The 18,706-nt window shown below is 35.6% G+C and overlaps 1 protein-coding gene across 11 annotated transcripts in view; it reads left to right on the forward strand.

Moving 5' to 3' along the window:
- PlexB (plexin B) overlaps positions 1-18,706 on the forward strand; it is a 1,260,445-nt gene that overhangs the window by 347,751 nt on the left and 893,988 nt on the right. For all 11 annotated transcript variants that reach the window (XM_069838306.1, XM_069838310.1, XM_069838312.1 and 8 more), the window contains exon 3: positions 916-1,092. In XM_069838306.1, the coding sequence (XP_069694407.1) occupies positions 916-1,092 (177 nt within the window). The remainder of the gene's footprint in view (positions 1-915; positions 1,093-18,706) is intronic.

Below are 18,706 nucleotides of genomic sequence, written 5' to 3' on the forward strand. Positions count from 1 at the left end.
AGTTGGACACAGAAACTCGCCAAATCAAAATGAGTGAACGTAGCAGTACAATCAAAATGGGTCTTTGTGCATCATCTTGGCTTGTGCTGACATCTGTGGGATTTCTTTTTCAACTGTGTATCCATATGAACAGAATAGTGTAACAGACCTGACTGATTTACTGGACTAGACTAATTATGTAATCATATTTAAGGAAATATAAAGTCAGACATAAATGAAGTTTTCATAATACCAAATGTTTCTTTAATTTTTTTCTCTATTACATTATTAAACAAACCTTTATCTGGACATAATCATGCTCCAATTTAAAAACTTAACTAGTATGGACACTGTATTTTAGCTGTCACTAAGAGAATTTTATTTTGTTCTCGTGAAATATTTCACATGAAGGAAATAAATCCTGTGACGTTTACTACATTAGTATTGAAACTACTCACTGTTAGGAATTTATAACTCCATCATTATAAATGCAATAATTGGAAGTGTAAGAATCGATGGACATCATCTGTTATACAAATTCTGCAAATGACCCTGGTATATGCAAGAAAACTTACAAGAAGGGAATGAAGTGTATGAAATATGATGTCTGTACTTAAAAAATTGTAGAAAATACAAATTTCACCTCTCTATTTAAATAAATGCTTTGTAATGTTGTATTCAACCAACTTTTAAGATTAATTAACCAGAGATAGAATAACATTTGCATTGGTTTCATTTTTGTACAAAATAGAATTAGAATTCCTAGAGTCTAGTTTTATTTATAAACAGTGACCATCATGCTGGGAACCGTGAAGGGGTGAAGACCTCGATGCAGTGAACCCCTGGTATGCCGTAGCACTTTATTTGACGTGCATTCGTAACGTTCACTTACTGAAGAGGAATACTTGAACTTATTTTTATCATTCTTTTTTTCAGGAGACTGGCAACATATTGAATTTTTGTGAAGTGGGGTTGAAAATCTCCGGAGTTTCGCCAATAAGCAGCCAAGCGGCCATACACTTCCCTAACACATCGCTCGCCTCCGTATCCATGGCCACTACAGAGCGCCATACGGTGGCCTTTCTGGGGACATCCGACGGGAATTTGAAAAAGGTAAGTACAAATTAATTCAGTATGCCTCTAACTGTTACAGATTATTAACACTATCTCCTGCGTTACGTCGGATTTTCCTTCAGTATCGTAGTTTCAATTGAATAACTTCAATCCGTATCAATTCAATATCGTTTCCATGACGGCGATGAGTTCTGCAATGTAGGGTTCCTGAAAAGGTTATCTTATCAAAGAAAATTACATAACTTTTAGAAAATTTTGTTAAATTGGAATTTGAATTCATTGAAATTAATTATATCAATTGAGGCGCTGACATGGGAAAGGTAGTAACTGCCAAAAACAAAATTTTTCAGGGGAAGCAAAAAACAAATTTATGAACACTTTCTCACATTATTACAGAAACTGCTTTAAATGAAAGACATACACTCATGTTTGTGTTACATATGAAATTTGAAAAGTCTGGCACAGATTTATCTGTGAAATCCTATTTTATGAAAATACAACATTGAAATCACTCCTTAGCCAAACTGAGAGTTAACGTTACATATACATTATGCACAAATTTTTCGGTAAAATGCATGATACTTTTCATCGAGGAAGTCTAACAGATAACAAGTCTCTCTTTTTGGCATCAGGGACGACTGGTCTTCTTTCAAGGCGTTGCAAACACTGCAAGTTAGTGATTGTCGTTAATGACTGTCCTTTCTTAAAAATCCTGTGCTCTGTCCACATTTCCATGTCATTAAATGACTGCCTTGTTTTTATTAGAGGAAAATCAGCTCTTGAGAGTCTAATCCAGTTGAAGGTGCTGATTTTGATAGGAGTTGTATTCAAAAACTTGTCACATTCTGCAGAAAAGTCGAAGAAATCCTCATCCTTCATCATTATTACATTATTCGGCCTTACCTCTTCTGGAACCATGGTCTTGCATCTTTTTTTTTTTCCTTTCTCTATGATGCCAAATTCCCAATCACATGGCATGTAGGAATGTTCTGAAACCAGGAATTTCAAGTCCACTGAATCAAAATGTTTCTTGGCAATAATGTAAATCAGGACCATTAGAATCATCCGATTCTTATTCTGCCCTGCACAGTTATCAGCCCATATTTGTCTAGACACACTCTGATGTTGTAAAAGGAGTTACTACCTTCTCCGCGCCAACATCTGTGCACATACAACTTACAACATCTAGTGACTACGTTTCCAGCTTAGTTTCATTACATACGGACATACTACTTTCTCTGTGCCATTGGCATGGCCATTTACTACCTTCTCAATGAAAAACCTAAAAATTCGAATTTTTGGCAGTTACGACCTTTCCCATGTCAATGCCTCAATTAACTTCTAGTATAATGTTACGTAAATCGAACTGTCTCAAGGACGACAATTTGCTCTTTGGGTGCAAACTGTAATTCGAACTTTGTTTGGTTTCCTGAAAAGATTTGCTTTATGTGACCCTCATCTTTTTTCCTGTACCCTTCAAATATCTATCCCAGTGAAGATGAATAATGGACAGACTCAATTTAAAAATTGTATTATTTATTTCTCTTACTAAAACTAATTTTTACTCAATGAAATGAAGGACAGAGGATGGTTCAATTTGAATTTTTTTTTCCTAAATGATTTTTATTTTTCAATTCTTTTTTCTAATTTAAATTGTTGAAGTGTTACTTCTGCATGTAAAAAACTATTATTAAAATTAATTAAACATACTTGTTTGTTTACGGAAGAAGATCACACGATTTTTATGTTTCTTTGCTTCCATCCATGCGTTATAATCACATCGTGCTGAATTAGTCAGGGAAATAAATATAATATGCAGTATAACGTGGGTTATACGTAATCAAGTTACAGAATAAGTAGTTCCGGTTTGTAATTAATTATGCACAGATCCTGTGAAAATTACATTTAATTGCCTATATATTAATTATGAATTTTACGTAGCCTAATTGATTTTTACGTAACTCACATTTGTGATTATTTTTGAAATCAGAATTGAATTATACCTATTTTTGTTCGCTTTGATACGCCGCTTTCACATAAGCCCGTCATCGGTTCCTATCCTGAGCAAGACTAATCCAGTCTCTACCGTCATCTCCCACCTCCCTCAAATCAATTTTTATATTATGCTCCTATCTACGTCTCTTCTTCCACGAAGGACTTTTACCCTCCGTCCTCCCAACTAACACTATATGCATTTGTGGAGTCGCCCATACGTGCTACATGCCCTGCTAATCTCAAACGCCTGGACTTAATGTTCCTAATTATGTCAGGTGAAGAATACAATGCGTGCAGTTCTCCGTTGTATAACTTTTTCCATTCTCCTGTCACTTCATTCCTCTTAGCCCCACATATTTTCCTAAGCACCTTATTCTCGAACACCCTTAGCTTCTTTCCTCTCAAAGTGAGAGTTCAAATTTCACAACCATACAGAACAACCGGTAATAAGAACTGTTTTATAAATTCTAACTTTCAGGTTTTTTGAGAGAAGACTGGATGATAAAAGCTTCTCAACCGAATAATAACGGGTATTTCCCATATTTTTTCTACTATAGTTTCCTCCCGAGTGTTATTTATACAGGGACATCATTTTATTTTTACTTCAATTTTTATTGTACCTGAGTTTTGGAATGTACTTCACTCCCACCCCTTCCACTAGTAAACTTCCAACCGTTCACGACACAGAGCCGAGGGCGCGTAAGCAGTACTGAGTTACTGAGTATAATACGTTTCAGAAATATGTTCGCGTTTTCCAGTGACGAAAGAGCTTTCAATATTGAATCATATTTTCGTACCGGTACTGTCGTCCGTTTCCCTATGTCGCATCCCGGTTTCCCCCACCTGCTTCTGTTCGCCCCTTTGTAAAGTCTAGTAGCTGGGCTATCTTAGCTCTTTTCTGAAAACATTAATTTCTGTTAGGAATTGGACGTCTACGTAATATTATTCAAGTGTTTAAAATAACTTAAATAAAAGGGCCTCCTTAAGTAATTAACTGTCACGTGATTTCCCTCCCCCTTTCTACAACCCTGCGACAAAACCACTTGAACGGACAGTAGATAGCATTTCTGAGTGATTTTATCTTTTCGGATCGGGTAGAAGTGAAGATTGAATTTACAGTACGTAAGGTACTCTTTTATAGAATAGGTGCAGAATTATTTCAACATGAGTTACTCGTACGAAGGACGAAAATGGTAATTGGAATTAGGTACAATAGTCTATAGTTCGATAATATGGACAAAAGAACTGAAGCCTGTATCGAAATGAACGGCCACCATTTTCTAAAATGTGTTTAAATATCCATATTATAATTATTTTTCAATTTAACTTCATTCTCTATATAGTACGCTAATGTGCTGTAGACAGTACAATATACAATGCATAATTAATACTTCCGAATGGATAGCTCAATTCGTGTGTAAAACGCTAAGTGTTAATACAGTACTGTATTTTGATTAAACAAAAACCAAATGAAAATTATAAAACTCAAAATTGCGATATTTCCTAGTTTACATAAATGAACTACTTTTCTTCCCTCCTATACCTAGTAAAGTGATTTGTACTTTACACCAGTATCATCGAAATCCGTCGTGGAAAGGGTAGCAAACGGTGTTTCCTGTTTCAATCGTTAATACAAAGGTATAGCCAGGTTAATATTAAAAATGTTAGTAAAAATAAAATGATGTCCCTGTATTTGTTACTGTTGCTCCATTATATTTGAACTTCTCCACCTTTTCGAAGGATAAATTTTCAGTTTTTATATTTCCATTTCGTACAATATTCTAGTCGCGAGACATTAGCATATATTTTATCTGTTCGAAATTTATTTCCAAACCTATCTCTTTTGTTGCTTCAAGTAAAATTCCCGTGTTTTCACTAATAGTTCGTAGATTTTCTCCTAACATATTCAGGTCATCCGCGTAAACAAGCAGGTGATGTAACCCCTTCAATTCCAAACCCTCTCTGTTATCCTGAACATTCCTAATGACATATTTTAGAGTTAAGTTAAAAGTAAAGGTGATAGTGCATCTCCTTTATTTAGTCCGCAGTGAATTGGAAAAGCATGAGATAGAAACTGGCCTATACTGACTCCTCTGTACGTTTCACTGAGACACATTTTAATTAATCGAAGTAGTTTCTTGGGAATACCAAATTCAATAAGTATCTTTCTTCTCATATGTTCTAAATATTTGAAAACACTTGCAGGCCACTTAGTCTCTGTCTAGGAATCACGTGCTGCAGTCAAAGAAGACGTACTCTCTAGAAGAAAAAAATTAGATTTATAATGAAATTGAGGCATATCCCAACAAAACAAAACTGGAATTGTATGAACCTTGTAATAAACTTTTATAATGTAAAGAGTTAATGAGAGATATCCTTAATAAATGTTTGAGGAGAAAAATTCTCTCCGGTGCTGGGGATAGAACCCGGGAGTGTAGGACAAATGAATAAATCTATAATATTCTCATAGCTGGAGTGCATATGTCTGTGCACATTACTGTGCACTTAACTGCGGAATCCCGGCCAAACAAGTCACTCAACTGAGTGCGCTCCTAATATAATGGCAGTTGACATTGGACATTTACGTCAACATATATGCCTAACTTGGAGTCAGGCCACAAAGGGAAACATTGAAGGAGGAGGGTTCGGTCCGGTGCCGTGGATTGAATTCGGCTTAGCTCAGTGTTCAGAGCGCTTGGTACGTAGAACCAAGGACCCGGATTCGATCCCGGCGCCGGAGCGAATTTTTCTCCTCAAATTTAACAAAAATTTAAAAAAAGTGGCTTAATTCCAACTTCCTTTCTTTAAATATATCTAAATCAACTTTAGTTCCTTTTTCGTTAACAGCTGCCAGTGTTCAAAATTTAAAATGTAGCGATGAATATAGACTAATAATACACAGTGAAAATTGTTTAGATCCCAAAAGTTGTAATGTCCACCATCGAAAGAAGCCACGTATGTGAAATATCTGGGTATCATTATTGATCAGTATTTAAAATGGCCTCATCACATTACTTATCTTTGTAAGAGGCTTCGTAAAACAATTTATAAATTCGTTAATCTTCGATGCTACTTACCCATTAGAGTTCTACGAAATGTTTATTTGGCCATTATTCAGTCTATCATTCAATATGGTATAATTGTTTGGGGTGGAAGTACAAAAATTAATCTTAGTCCGTTAAATTTACTACAAAAACGAATAATTAAAATTTGTTTGACGAAACGTTTCGATTATCCAACTAAATTAATTTATTCTGGATTTAATGTATTTAATATTGAACAAATTTATAAGTATACGCTGTTAAAATTTTATCATAAAAATCTTAATAAGTTTGTATTACAGACACATAATTATGACACAAGACGAAATATAAATTCAACATTAGTAGAACCTAAATGTCTCACATCTGCTGGTCTAAAGCATAGCATTAATTTTGGCCCTCGGTTGTACAATGCTTTAACTAAATTACACCCAGAACTTCTAACATGTAACCCACTAACATATAACAAGAAAACTAGGAACGTGTTAATATCTTCAATTTGATTAAATAAATTTATAGCGTATGTGTATGAATTAATCAACCTGTATTATATTTGTATTCTATAATTTTGAAATATGTAGTCCTACTTTTCACATGCAATATTATTCTTCTCTAGTGTTAATATTGTATTATATAATTCCATTGCCGCTGTAATTTATATTTTAGTTCCTATTTTATTTTACTTATTTATTTTTAATATTATTATTTTTTTATTTCCTATATTTCGCTTATATTAATATTGTATAATATAATTTCTGTAACTGTAATTTTAATTCTATTACCTATTTTATTTTATATTCTCTTATAGGCCTATTAATATTATATCTGAACTGCGACCGAACACGAGCGCTGCTCATTCGGTCTCAAATTTTGTCAATACTACTGCATCTCCTTTTTTTTATAATGTTTGTATTATTTTATTTCTATTTCTCTTGTTTGTTTGTTTGTAATTATATTCTTTATTCTGTATATTTAAATTTAAATAAATTAAATAAGTTAAATTAAATTAATTTGAATAAATATTGTCAATATTACAGATATTATTCTGTAGGACAAATTAATAAATCTATAATATTAAGATATCCTGAAGTCTGAGTTCATGATCGAAGAAAAATTTTCGTAATAAAAGTATTTAGTGTACTTTTATTAAACATTAGAATTGTAATGAATTTCTATTGATTTTAACACATTTGGACAAGTTAAAACAATCCTTAAGTGCCTCCAGTTCTCTATGTTCTCTTAAACTGATTCCTAGTCGTTAGAAAATTACCTTGTAGACCTGTTCAAATTTTGTTTCTGCGTATCTCTGAGTTGTACGTAATTTAAATTATTCTCGTAAACTTACGTAAAACCTGGTTTTACTCTGTAGCAAAAAGCTACGTCTTTCAATCTCCCGATTTCTGAAGTAAAGTATTTTATAAGAGCTATCACATCGACACGTGAAGGCCCCAGAGATTCTCTCGTGAGCATTATAAAACTTAATGTATTCAAGCCAGTGCATTTAACAAAACAGGTCTCCCGTCCCCTACCTGCCTGCCTGCGTGTGGTACGGGTATAATGACCGGCTCCGGTGCATCATTAACCTCCCTCCGGACATACCAGTTATTTGGTATTAATTTGCTGACAGACAAAAAAAAAACATTTAAGTTATATTAGTCTGATGTCATCTGCGCCCTGCAGGGTGGATCTTTATCTCAGCCAGACCGTATTCAACGATACTGAGACGAAAGTCCCGACTTCGATTGTAGTCTTATAGCACTTCCTGTCCGTGTAGGTGATGGATTTTCATCGTTAAGGCAGTGATTTGATCTTTGTGAACATATTACGAGGCTTCTGGCAGAGATACCATGAAATAATTTAGTGGCGTTGACATGAGAATTACTATAAAACATATCCGCTGTGCACAGTGAATCAGAATCCATTTCTAGCAGGTAACAATTAATCTCCGCTATGCAGAGTGAATCAGAATCCATTTCAAGAAAGTAAAAATTGATCTCCGTTGTGCACAGTGAATCAGAATCCATTTCAAGAAGGTAAAATTAATCTCCGTTGTGCACAGTGAATCAGAATCCATTTCAAGAAGGTAAACATTAATCTCCGCTGTGCACAGTGAATCAGAATCCATATCAAGAAGCTAAAAATTAATCTCCGTTGTGCACAGTGAATCAGAATCCATTTCAAGAAGGTAAAAATTAATCTCCGTTGTGCACAGTGAATCAGAATCCATTTCAAGAAGGTAAAAATTAATCTCCGCTGTGCACAGTGAATCAGAATCCATTTCAAGAAGGTAAAAATTAATCTCCGCTGTGAACAGTAAATCAGAATCCATTCCAAGAAGGTAAAAATTAATCTCCGCTGTTCACAGTGAATCAGAATCCATATCAAGAAGCTAAAAATTAATCTCCGTTGTGCACAGTGAATCAGAATCCATTTCAAGAAGGTAAAAATTAATCTCCGCTGTGCACAGTGAATCAGAATCCATTTCAAGAAGGTAAAAATTAATCTCCGCTGTGAACAGTAAATCAGAATCCATTCCAAGAAGGTAAAAATTAATCTCCGCTGTTCACAGTGAATCAGAATCCATTTCAAGAACGTAAAAATTAATCTACGCTGTGCACAGTGAGTCAGAATCAATTTCAAGAAGGTAAAAATTAATCTCCGCTGTGCACAGTGAATCAGAATCCATTTCAAGAAGGTAAACATTGATCTCCTCTGTGCACAGTGAATCAGAATTCATTTCAAGAAGGTAAAAATTAATAACTTCCCTACAATTATTATGAACTTTTGTCCAAGAGTTACAGGCATCTTATGTTTTTTTTTTTTTTTTTGTTGAAGAGAAACCACCTTTTTATAAGGGGTGTATTTATAGAAGATCGGTAACTTTTCTCCAATCTATTGCACTTTTTTAAACTTCGTGAGGAGTTAGAGCCCTGGTCACATACATAACAGTTTGGAAATCCTCATGTTAAAAACAGTAACACGTGGAAGAGAACAATCACCAGGATAGCCACTGTCGATTGGTAACGACCGCTAGATGGAAGTACAATAGAAGGGTTCAGAACAGAGGTCTGCATCGGACGTTTTCGCTCGAGCGCCAAGTAGTTCATAGCATAATCCGATAGGTAGCGCACATGCATGATGGGTAAAATTGTCACGAGCGATAAATCCTCGAACGGTATAAGCCGAGCGTTAGACATTCGTTCTTGTTGCAGTGATGAACTGTGTAGTAACATCATAGATGTTTATCATTTCAAAACTGTGCAGTGTTTAACTAACCTCTCCATAGTACAACTACAAAACTTACTTTAAAATGTAATATAAATGTTGTAGGTAAATGTTTTTTTTTTTTTTTTTTCCACACAGGAGTGATTTTGTTTTTGCCACATCTGATAGACGTTATTGGATGTAAATGTAATTATTATAAACGGAGAACACAATCATGATAATACAAGAACTGTATCAAATTTTCTAGTAATAGTAATAATAATAATAATAATAATAATAATCTCTAATAATTAGTGTTTCAATCTTTGCGTCTGTAACAGTTGTGCAAAATGATTATTCGTTTTATTATATTTTCTGTGACGTTATCTCTGTCCTAATATTGTTATTAATCTACTGCTATATCAATAATATTTTGTAAAACGTTTCTACATTGTCGCAGTATATAGGCGGAACACTATGTATGGACCTATCATATTATATATGTGGTAAATCAAATTGAATAATTATTAATTAGCAATAATAACTGTATATCAAAGTTTTTCATACTATTTTATTTATAACTTCATGTTCCTGTTTTGGTGCGTTCCATTGACTGTTCCATTAACGTTTGTCATAAACACAGAAAATAAAGCCTTATTTTTACCGTGTGAGCAAAACATGTGTGTCTTATCTATCGCCTTCCATACAAGATAAGACATGTCTGTGAGGTGACCTTGTACTGTGCTTCTATTTGTTACGAGCGTATCACGACCGATCGTATCTCACTCGAGGGTGCGACACTCGACCGAGTTCTGACAAGCGATTTAACTCCAATGCAGCACTCTGAAGTATATAATAGGACTGTAATGTTACTTTGTAAAGATGACTTTCTGTTAATAAGAAGATAAAGTTTTAAAAGTATTGAACTGGCTAAGTTTAGTATTGATGTAATGTTTACGTCTTGAGGTTTCGGTTCTGCCATGCATAGAGGCTACACATATACAGTCGAACCTCTATTATCCGTGGTAATGAAGGGGGTGGCATGAACTGTTAGTCGAAAAAATCGGATAATCCGTACCATAAAATTTTTTTGGTTAATTTAGTGAATAATATTGAAACTTTCGTATTTTCCTCCATGATCTTGTATTTAACATGCTAGGTAGAGGATCAGAAGTCCACTAACTTAAGCCTGGCCGTCATGGACGGATTTTTAAGGGGCAAATAAACTCATTGTATGGCTGTCCGTGGAGAGATATGACTAGTGGTGGTCTCGTGTTGTAAACGTACATACTTTATATACTTTATCCTTAATTTTTATTAAATTACACACCGTTGTAACTCCAGTGTTGTATTCTGATGCGAGGTGAACCACAGTTTCTCTTTCCCCAAACTACTCAATGATTTGCACTTTTATTTGTATACTTAGCACAACACGATTTTTTTTCATGTCCGTGGAAGACATTTTATATGTAATTTATGGAGTCTATAAAGTAAGCTTACAACTCTAACAATAGACCATACTATGTAAGGATAAATGCTTGTAATAACACTTTCCAGAAAAAAAACGTGCTAATATAATGTGCAGTACCTGCTTCATATATTTCTGTAGCAAAAAAAAAAAAAGCGCGAGAAAGACACTCGGATAATCCTCCAATCGGTTAATAGAGTGACGGATAATCGGGGTTCTATTGTATGTTTGTTATACGTAATAATCACCAAAAGGGCAATAGTTTCTCGGTTTTTAATCGTTTAATATATATTATGGTATTTATGCGTAATTTAACCGTCATCGTTATGTGGAAAACACTTTTCAAACGTAATTGCGCGACTCCGGTCGAAGCACCTACGACCTGCATAAATTATGTGGCACTGTCGCCTAAATTGTTGGGCAAAAGTCACTGCGGAAATAACGCATCCCTACGGGGCTGCTGAATTACTGACATTTTCAGTGATACGCATTTGTGTTACGTCGTCCTATTAACGCTTCCCAGTTTCAGTAACTAGTACTGCCGTGTGCTTCCAGCCACGACATTTCTAAGACATTTCCTTTTTGTTGCTGTTAAAACTTTGTCGTTCTCACTCGGAAAATTGTTAAGTGCTCGTTTATTCTAGAGTTATTAAGGAAAATACATAGTTATGTTAAAGGGCCATCTGTACGAATACACGACGGTGGGGGGACTAATAACTTGAAAGTAACATCGTAACTGCTACAGGAATATGAAAAGACCTCTGTCGCTGCTTTATCGACTGTAGGTTCATCAACTTATAGTCGAATGGACACGTATATGGATAAGTGGAGAAGGCAATTACGTGCCAGTAGAAAAGAGCTTTGCTCTTTATACCAACCCGAAAACAAAAGAGTGAGATAAGCATTGTTATGACATGAGATGCGTCTTTCCTTCCTTGACTTAGTCTTGGACGCGTCCGAAGATCCGCTGAGTCTTTTCAAGTATGCTTGTAGGAATAGTTTTGTTTTAAATCTATTTCAATTACTGTAAATGTGTGTGAAAATCGACAACTGAGAGCAGTTATCGGAATTCTGGCCTGAGGAACCCGTTTACTAGAGACCAGCAAAATCTCTGGACAAAATTTTGCCAAAACATGACATTTGTTTTGGAAAAAATGTGAAAATGGCCTTTAGAATAAATATTTCAGTGTCACAATATTTATTTATTTAACCTGACAGGATTAAGTCCATAAGGCCCTCTCTTCCATCCTACCAGATAGCACGCATAAATGCAAAAAAATGCAAATACTAACAAAAATAATACACATTAAATTAAAGCCCTATAGAGGATCAACATAGTCAAAGAACACTATACACACTTACTAAGCTAATGCAAGAAAAAAATTGCGATAATAGTCAAAATAATAGAGTAGTACTTAACTTACTTACTTCTTGGCTTTTAAGGAACCCCGAGGTTCATTTTCGCTCTCACATAAGCCCACCATTGTTTTTTTTATTTTATTGGGTTATTTTACGACGCTGTATCAACATCTAGGTTATTTAGCGTCTGAATGAAATGAAGGTGATAATGCCAGTGAAATGAGTCCGGGGTCCAGCACCGAAAGTTACTCAGCATTTACTCGTATTGGGTTGAGGGAAAGCCCCGGAAAAAACCTCAACCAGGTAACTTGCCCCGACCGTGATTCGAACCCAGGCCAACTGGTTTCGCGGCCAGACGCGCTGACCGTTACTCCACAGGTGTGGACCCGCCATTAGTCCCTATCCTGTGCAAGATTACTCCAGTCTCTACCATCATATCCCACCACCCTCAAATCCATTTTAATATTATCTTCCCATCTACGTCTCAGCCTCCCCAAAGGTCTTCTTCCCTCCGGCCTCCCAACTAACACTCTATTTGCATTTCTGGGTTCCCCCATACGTGCTACATGCCCTGCCCATCTCAAAGGTCTGGATTTAATGTTCCTAATTATGTCAGATGACGAATACAATGCATGCAGTTTTGTGTTGTGTAACTTTCTCCATTCTCCTGTAACTTCATCCCTCTTAGACCCAAATATTTTCCTAAGCACCTTATTCTCAAACATCCTTAACCTATGTTCCTCTCTCAAAGTGACAGTCCAATTTTCACAACCATAAAGAACAACCGGTAATATAACTGTTTTATAAATTCAAACTTTCAGATTTCTTGACAGCAGACTGGATGATGAAAGCTTCTCAACCGAATAAAAACAGGCATTTCCCATATTTATTCTGTGTCTAATTTCCTCCCGAGTGTCATTTATATTAGTTATTTTTGCTCCCAGGTATTTGAATAAAATATGTTACATATTAAGGGTAAAATCGTCACCAGCATTGTTAAAATATTTATTATACGTTATGGGTTAAGCCGAAGTTGCTGATTTCCAATTCCGGCCAATCCCGTGGCCTTGGGATATCAATGTTTCAGTATAATACGAGTTATAAGTGATTGCGTTTTTTAACCTACTTTACTCTACTTAGCTAGTATTTTGCTGTATTATAAGATACGTAATTTATAGCATTCTGTTCCTCTAATTTTGTAATGGTTAGCAACACAAACTGAAAGAGAGATCTTGCAAGTTCAGCTGCCATAAGAGCTTTGTATGTTTTACCCTACTGTATTCTACTTAGCTTGTTTTTTTGCCTATAACACAAATACCATATAATATTTAAATACGTAAATCATTTATGAAGTGTAAGTAGCAACCGTGGAGTTAAAAAACGAACTCAATTTTTTAAAATAATTATTTAAACGTGTATGAGGCATTGAATTTGTCTTTGTATAGTGGCACACATAGACTAGGGAATTATTGTACAGCTTAACATAAATATTCAGTTCGGAATATGTATGATAAGAACTTTCTTATGTTACATTTTAACGTACTTGTTAACATGTTTCGACCTATTTTGGGTCATCTTCAGAACTGGTCGTTGTTGGTCTTGGCGCCTCTTGTTTCCTCTGAGGGTGCGTTCGTAGTGTAGAGTCAAAGAGTGTATGTGTTTTGAAATTGAGTTGTGTGTTGAGAATATCGTTGGGGTGTGTTTTCGTGTGTGTATATTTCATATTGTTCTAGTGTGTTTTCGTGTGTCTTATATTTCATATTGTTCTATGTGTTTACGTGTGTCTGTATATTTCATATTGTTCTATAAATACGATATTCTCAACACAACTCAATTTCAAAACACATACACTCTTTGACTCTACTCTACGAACGCACCCTCACAGGAAAGAAGAGGCGCCAAGACCAACAACGACCACTTCTGAAGATGACCCAAAATAGTTCAAAACATGTTAACAAGGTACGTTAAAATTTAACACAAGAAAGTTGTTATCATACATATTCCGAAGTGATACAGTGTTAAAAGTTGTGTAATCAAGATGTATAAATATTTAATAACTTTACTTGATTTTCTACACGATGTTATGTTATTTCCTTCTCCTGAAAAGTTGTAAAAACTGACAATGTTTTTTTTTTCAGATCCGACCGATTCAATTATTATAAACGAGTAATGAATATAACAAGCGGAAAATTTTGCTATAATTGAAGTATTAGTTCCTTCAACTCTTTTTAATAGGTGCTAAAAGTATCGGAATCTGTTCCCAATATGTCCGATCGTGTTATCGCTAATATAAATTAATCATATTGATGTTCTTGCGTGAAATTTAATTTAACTCTCTCATTTCATTCTGCTCTGTTTATTTTCGAATATCTACAATGTTGTGGGCACCCAAATTTGGATTAAGGTTAAATCCAGAGAAATCGCAAGCAATCGTAATGGGACATAATCGTCTACGAAGCACGCTTGACAGTAGTACTATACCACATATAATATTTTATGGGATTATTGTTAAATACAGTGAAACAGTTAAAAATCTTGGCATTTTTATGGATAGCGATCTCAATTGGAACACTCAAGTAACACACATTTGCAAAAAAATATTTTCTCAACTTCACTCCTTGTTCCATATGAAACAACTTCTACCACTTACTCTAAAAAAGAATCTTATTCAGACGCTTGTAATGCTCCATTTTCATTATTGCGATTCCTTGCTAACTAATGTAAGTTCACTCTTAGCTGAGAGACTACAACGTGTTCATAATGTGTGGATACGATTCATCTGCAATACTCGTAAATTTGACCATATAACACCTTCCCTCCAGTTACTTTCATGGGTGCGTCTGAAGGAACGAAGAACAATACATTCACTCTCTCTTCTTTTGAGAATCATGCATACTTCTACTCCGAATTATCTGTTATCGCGCTTTCAATTTCTTACAACTCTTCGAAACCGACATCAAGCACTTCTTTCTATCCCTCATCATACAACGTCTTGATACTCATCTTCCTATACTGTAGAAATACCTCGCCTCTAGAATTCGTTACGTAATGACGTCAAGGACTGCCGGACTTTATCACAATTCAAAATTAAATTGGAAAATTTTGTCTTAGTTAATGTTTTTATGTATTGCTAGAAATATTGATTTGTGTTTTTTCTTTCTTTTTCTTTTTTAATCTAGACTAAAATTGCAAGTTTCTTGTTCATGTTAGTTAATTAGTTAGGATACAATTAATTATGATACTTAATCACTTATTTAAAGTTTGTGTGACTGCAACTTGTGTATATTTTGTGTGGCTGTACTTTGTTTATAGTGTTTTTTTCTCTCTCTCTCTCTTCATTTTTTGTGTAGCTTTATTTCGTATATAGTATATTTTTTCTCTGTTTATTTCTATTATTGTATTTGTATTCCTCGTGTTGTGGAAGAGAAGACCTGATGGCCTTAACTACACCAGAATAAATAAATAAATAAATAAATAAATAAATAAATAAAAAATAAATGTTTAATATTCTGAAACACAATTTTTGTGAGAAGAGACGTAAGGAACTCTCACTAAACCGGCACCTGTTGCGACTCTCTGAGACGTCACTGAAGCTAAAATAGTGTGATCCCCCTGACGTGTTTATTACATACATATATACTACCATTTTTCAGTCAAGAAGTCCAGTAACGAAAAAGTCCTGATTATTTATTTTTTCCCCAAACTTGTGCACGAACAGGCACTTAAAAGAACATTGTGTGGGGTCTTTCCGACTTCATTCAGTAACTAAACTCCTCACTCATTTTGTCAAGAAGGATATTTTTTCATGACTTCCCATCGACCTCTGTGTGGGCCTTCCAGCGGTTGTAAAACTTACACTTTGTGCTTTAGGCGCCGTTCTTCTTCAGACCGTCAGTATAGTATGTTTCAAATAAATGTAACTAACTACCCGCTGGGTAGCATAGGATTTGGTTTCTTTTTTGCAAAACAACAAAAATTATGAAGTTCTCTCTTTTATTCCTATTAATCGCTATACAGAATAGACAGTAATTAAAACAGAACAAATATAAATAAAATAATACAATCAATATAAATAAGAAGGCACAGTAATATTATCAAAATTTGAGGACCGAATGAGCAGCGCTCGTGTTCGGTCCCAGCTCAGATATATTAATAAGAATATCTTTACTTTTTAACTTTGCTCTAGAGTATGCCATTAGGATAGTCCAGGATAACAGGCAGGGTTTGGAATTGAACGGGTTACATCAGCTGCTTGTCTATGCGGATGACGTGAATATGTTAGGAGGAAATCCACGAACGATTAGGGAAAACACGGGAATTTTACTGGAAGCAAGTAAAGAGATAGGTTTGGAAGTAAATCCCGAAAAGACAAAGTATATGATTAAGTCTCGTGACGAGAATATTGTACGAGATGGAAATATAAGAATTGGAATTTTATCCTTTGAAGATGTGGAAAATTTCAAATCCCTGGGAGCAACAGTAACAAATATAAATGACACTCGAGAGGAAATTAAACACGGAATAAATATGGGGAATATCTGTTATTCAGTTGAGAAGCTTTTATCATCCAGTCCGCTGTCAAAAAATCTGAAAGTTAGAATTAATAAAACAGTTCCATAACCGGTTGTTCTTTATGGTTGTGAAAGTTGAACTCTCACTTTGAGAGAGGAACATAGGCTCAGGGTGTTTGAGAATAAGGTGCTTAGGAAAATATTTGGGGCTAAGAGGGATGAAGTTACAGGAGAATGGAGAAAGTTACGTAACACAGAATTGCACGCATTGTATTCTTCACCTGATATAGTTATGAACATTAAATCCAGACGTTTGAGATGTGCGGGGCATGTAGCACGTATGGGCGGATCCAGAAGTGCATATAGGGTGTTAGTTGGGAGGCCGGAGGAGAAAAGACCTTTGGGGAGGCAGAGACGTAGATGGAAAGATAATATTAAAATGGATTTGAGGGAGGTGGGATATGATGGTAGAGACTGGGTTAATCTTGCACAGGATAGGGATCGTTGGTGGGATTATGTGAGGGCGGCAATGAACCTCCGGGTTCCTTAAAAGCCAGTAAGTAAGTAAGAAATTTTGATCTAATAACCATCGTAGGTGTGAGATGACTTCTCAGGGACAGGGTCACGACCGGTATATATGATAGTTTGGAATATTTTTAGGATTATGTAGTCGTAGAGTGTGTTGTCTCATCGCCCTTCCTTTGTTAGCTGTCTCCTCGTAACAAGTGAACTCATTTAAAGAAGAATTTCATGACAGCCGACCAGTGATTGAGCCATTTAGCTTGATAGCTTGCAAGATTTGATCAAGCTCCAAGTGGTCAGAATTGCGAGCAGCAGCAGCAGCCCTTATCGCCAGTGATTCATGGAGCTGTTTGCTCATTCAGTCACGTTCGTTGCGACGCGGAATGTGGCAGGTGTGATGATGTCGGATTGTCAACATCGTGCTGGGCCGCGTGTTCTGCATACCTTACTTAACACCGCCATATATGATTAGGTAACTAGCATGTCGATAGGCACCCAGTGGACTCGATCCGTTATGACTTGTGATAAGGAATTTAGCCGGGCGGAAAATTGTTCATCTCGGAACAGAGATAGGATATCGGCGTCGGGGCCTGCAAGTCCATATCTACCCCAGCAGCAGCAGAAATTCGAATTTAAGGTCACTCGGCTACGCTGCAGCTTAAACTTCATGAAGATTTTACTTGAAATACGCGCTTCTCGTTTAAAAATAAGCCAATAGTACACGCAGTAACATAATTATATTTTGGCTGCTGAAATACGGTAGTTTTGTTGCGGAATGACTTTACTAGTTGAATTAGTGTGTTTAGAAATTTTGTTTGCTCTGCATTTTTTCTTCGAAATGTTTTCAAAGGGTTTGGACTTCTTATAAAATTTCCTAAAATTAAGGGTTTCAGTATTTTTTGTTTGTTTTTTTTTTACATTGGGAAATTTAATTGAAGTGAACTTATTATGGCAGGCAGAGTAACTATCTCATGCCCCCATGTTTTATATTCTTACCATTGCATTTCATTTGGACCAGGTACCCAGCTTCGAAGCCGTTAGACCTGTGTACTTACAGTATATTTATTTTCCCCTATTATCATATTATGGGATTATCTAAGAAATTTATGGTGGCAATTGGAAGGAGAATGGTCTGCACAAGAGGGAAACAAATTACAAAATATAAAGAATACTGTTGGAGTTTGGGATTCGTCTACAAGAGCGTCGCGACACGAGGTGGTTTTACTCACCCGGTTGAGGATTGGCCATTGTCATCTGACACACGGCCATCTCCTACGCGGCGAACCTCAGCCGGAGTGCGATATGTGCCATGTTCCACTTACGGTGGAACACTTTTTATTGCGTTGCAGGAAATATGACCATGCACGGAGGCACTATGGAATTCGGCCGACATTACGTGACGCTCTTGGAAATGATTTTAATTGTACAAATGCAGTTCTGAGATTTTTATCAAATACAGGTTTGGATAAGGTGATTTAGTTTTTATTGATCCGTTTTACTTATCCTCCGGACCCTTTACATCCGGAGGTTACATTTGTTTTATATTTGATTTT

The sequence above is a fragment of the Periplaneta americana genome, chromosome 10 (assembly GCF_040183065.1).
Source record: "Periplaneta americana isolate PAMFEO1 chromosome 10, P.americana_PAMFEO1_priV1, whole genome shotgun sequence".
NCBI lineage: Eukaryota > Metazoa > Arthropoda > Insecta > Blattodea > Blattidae > Periplaneta > Periplaneta americana.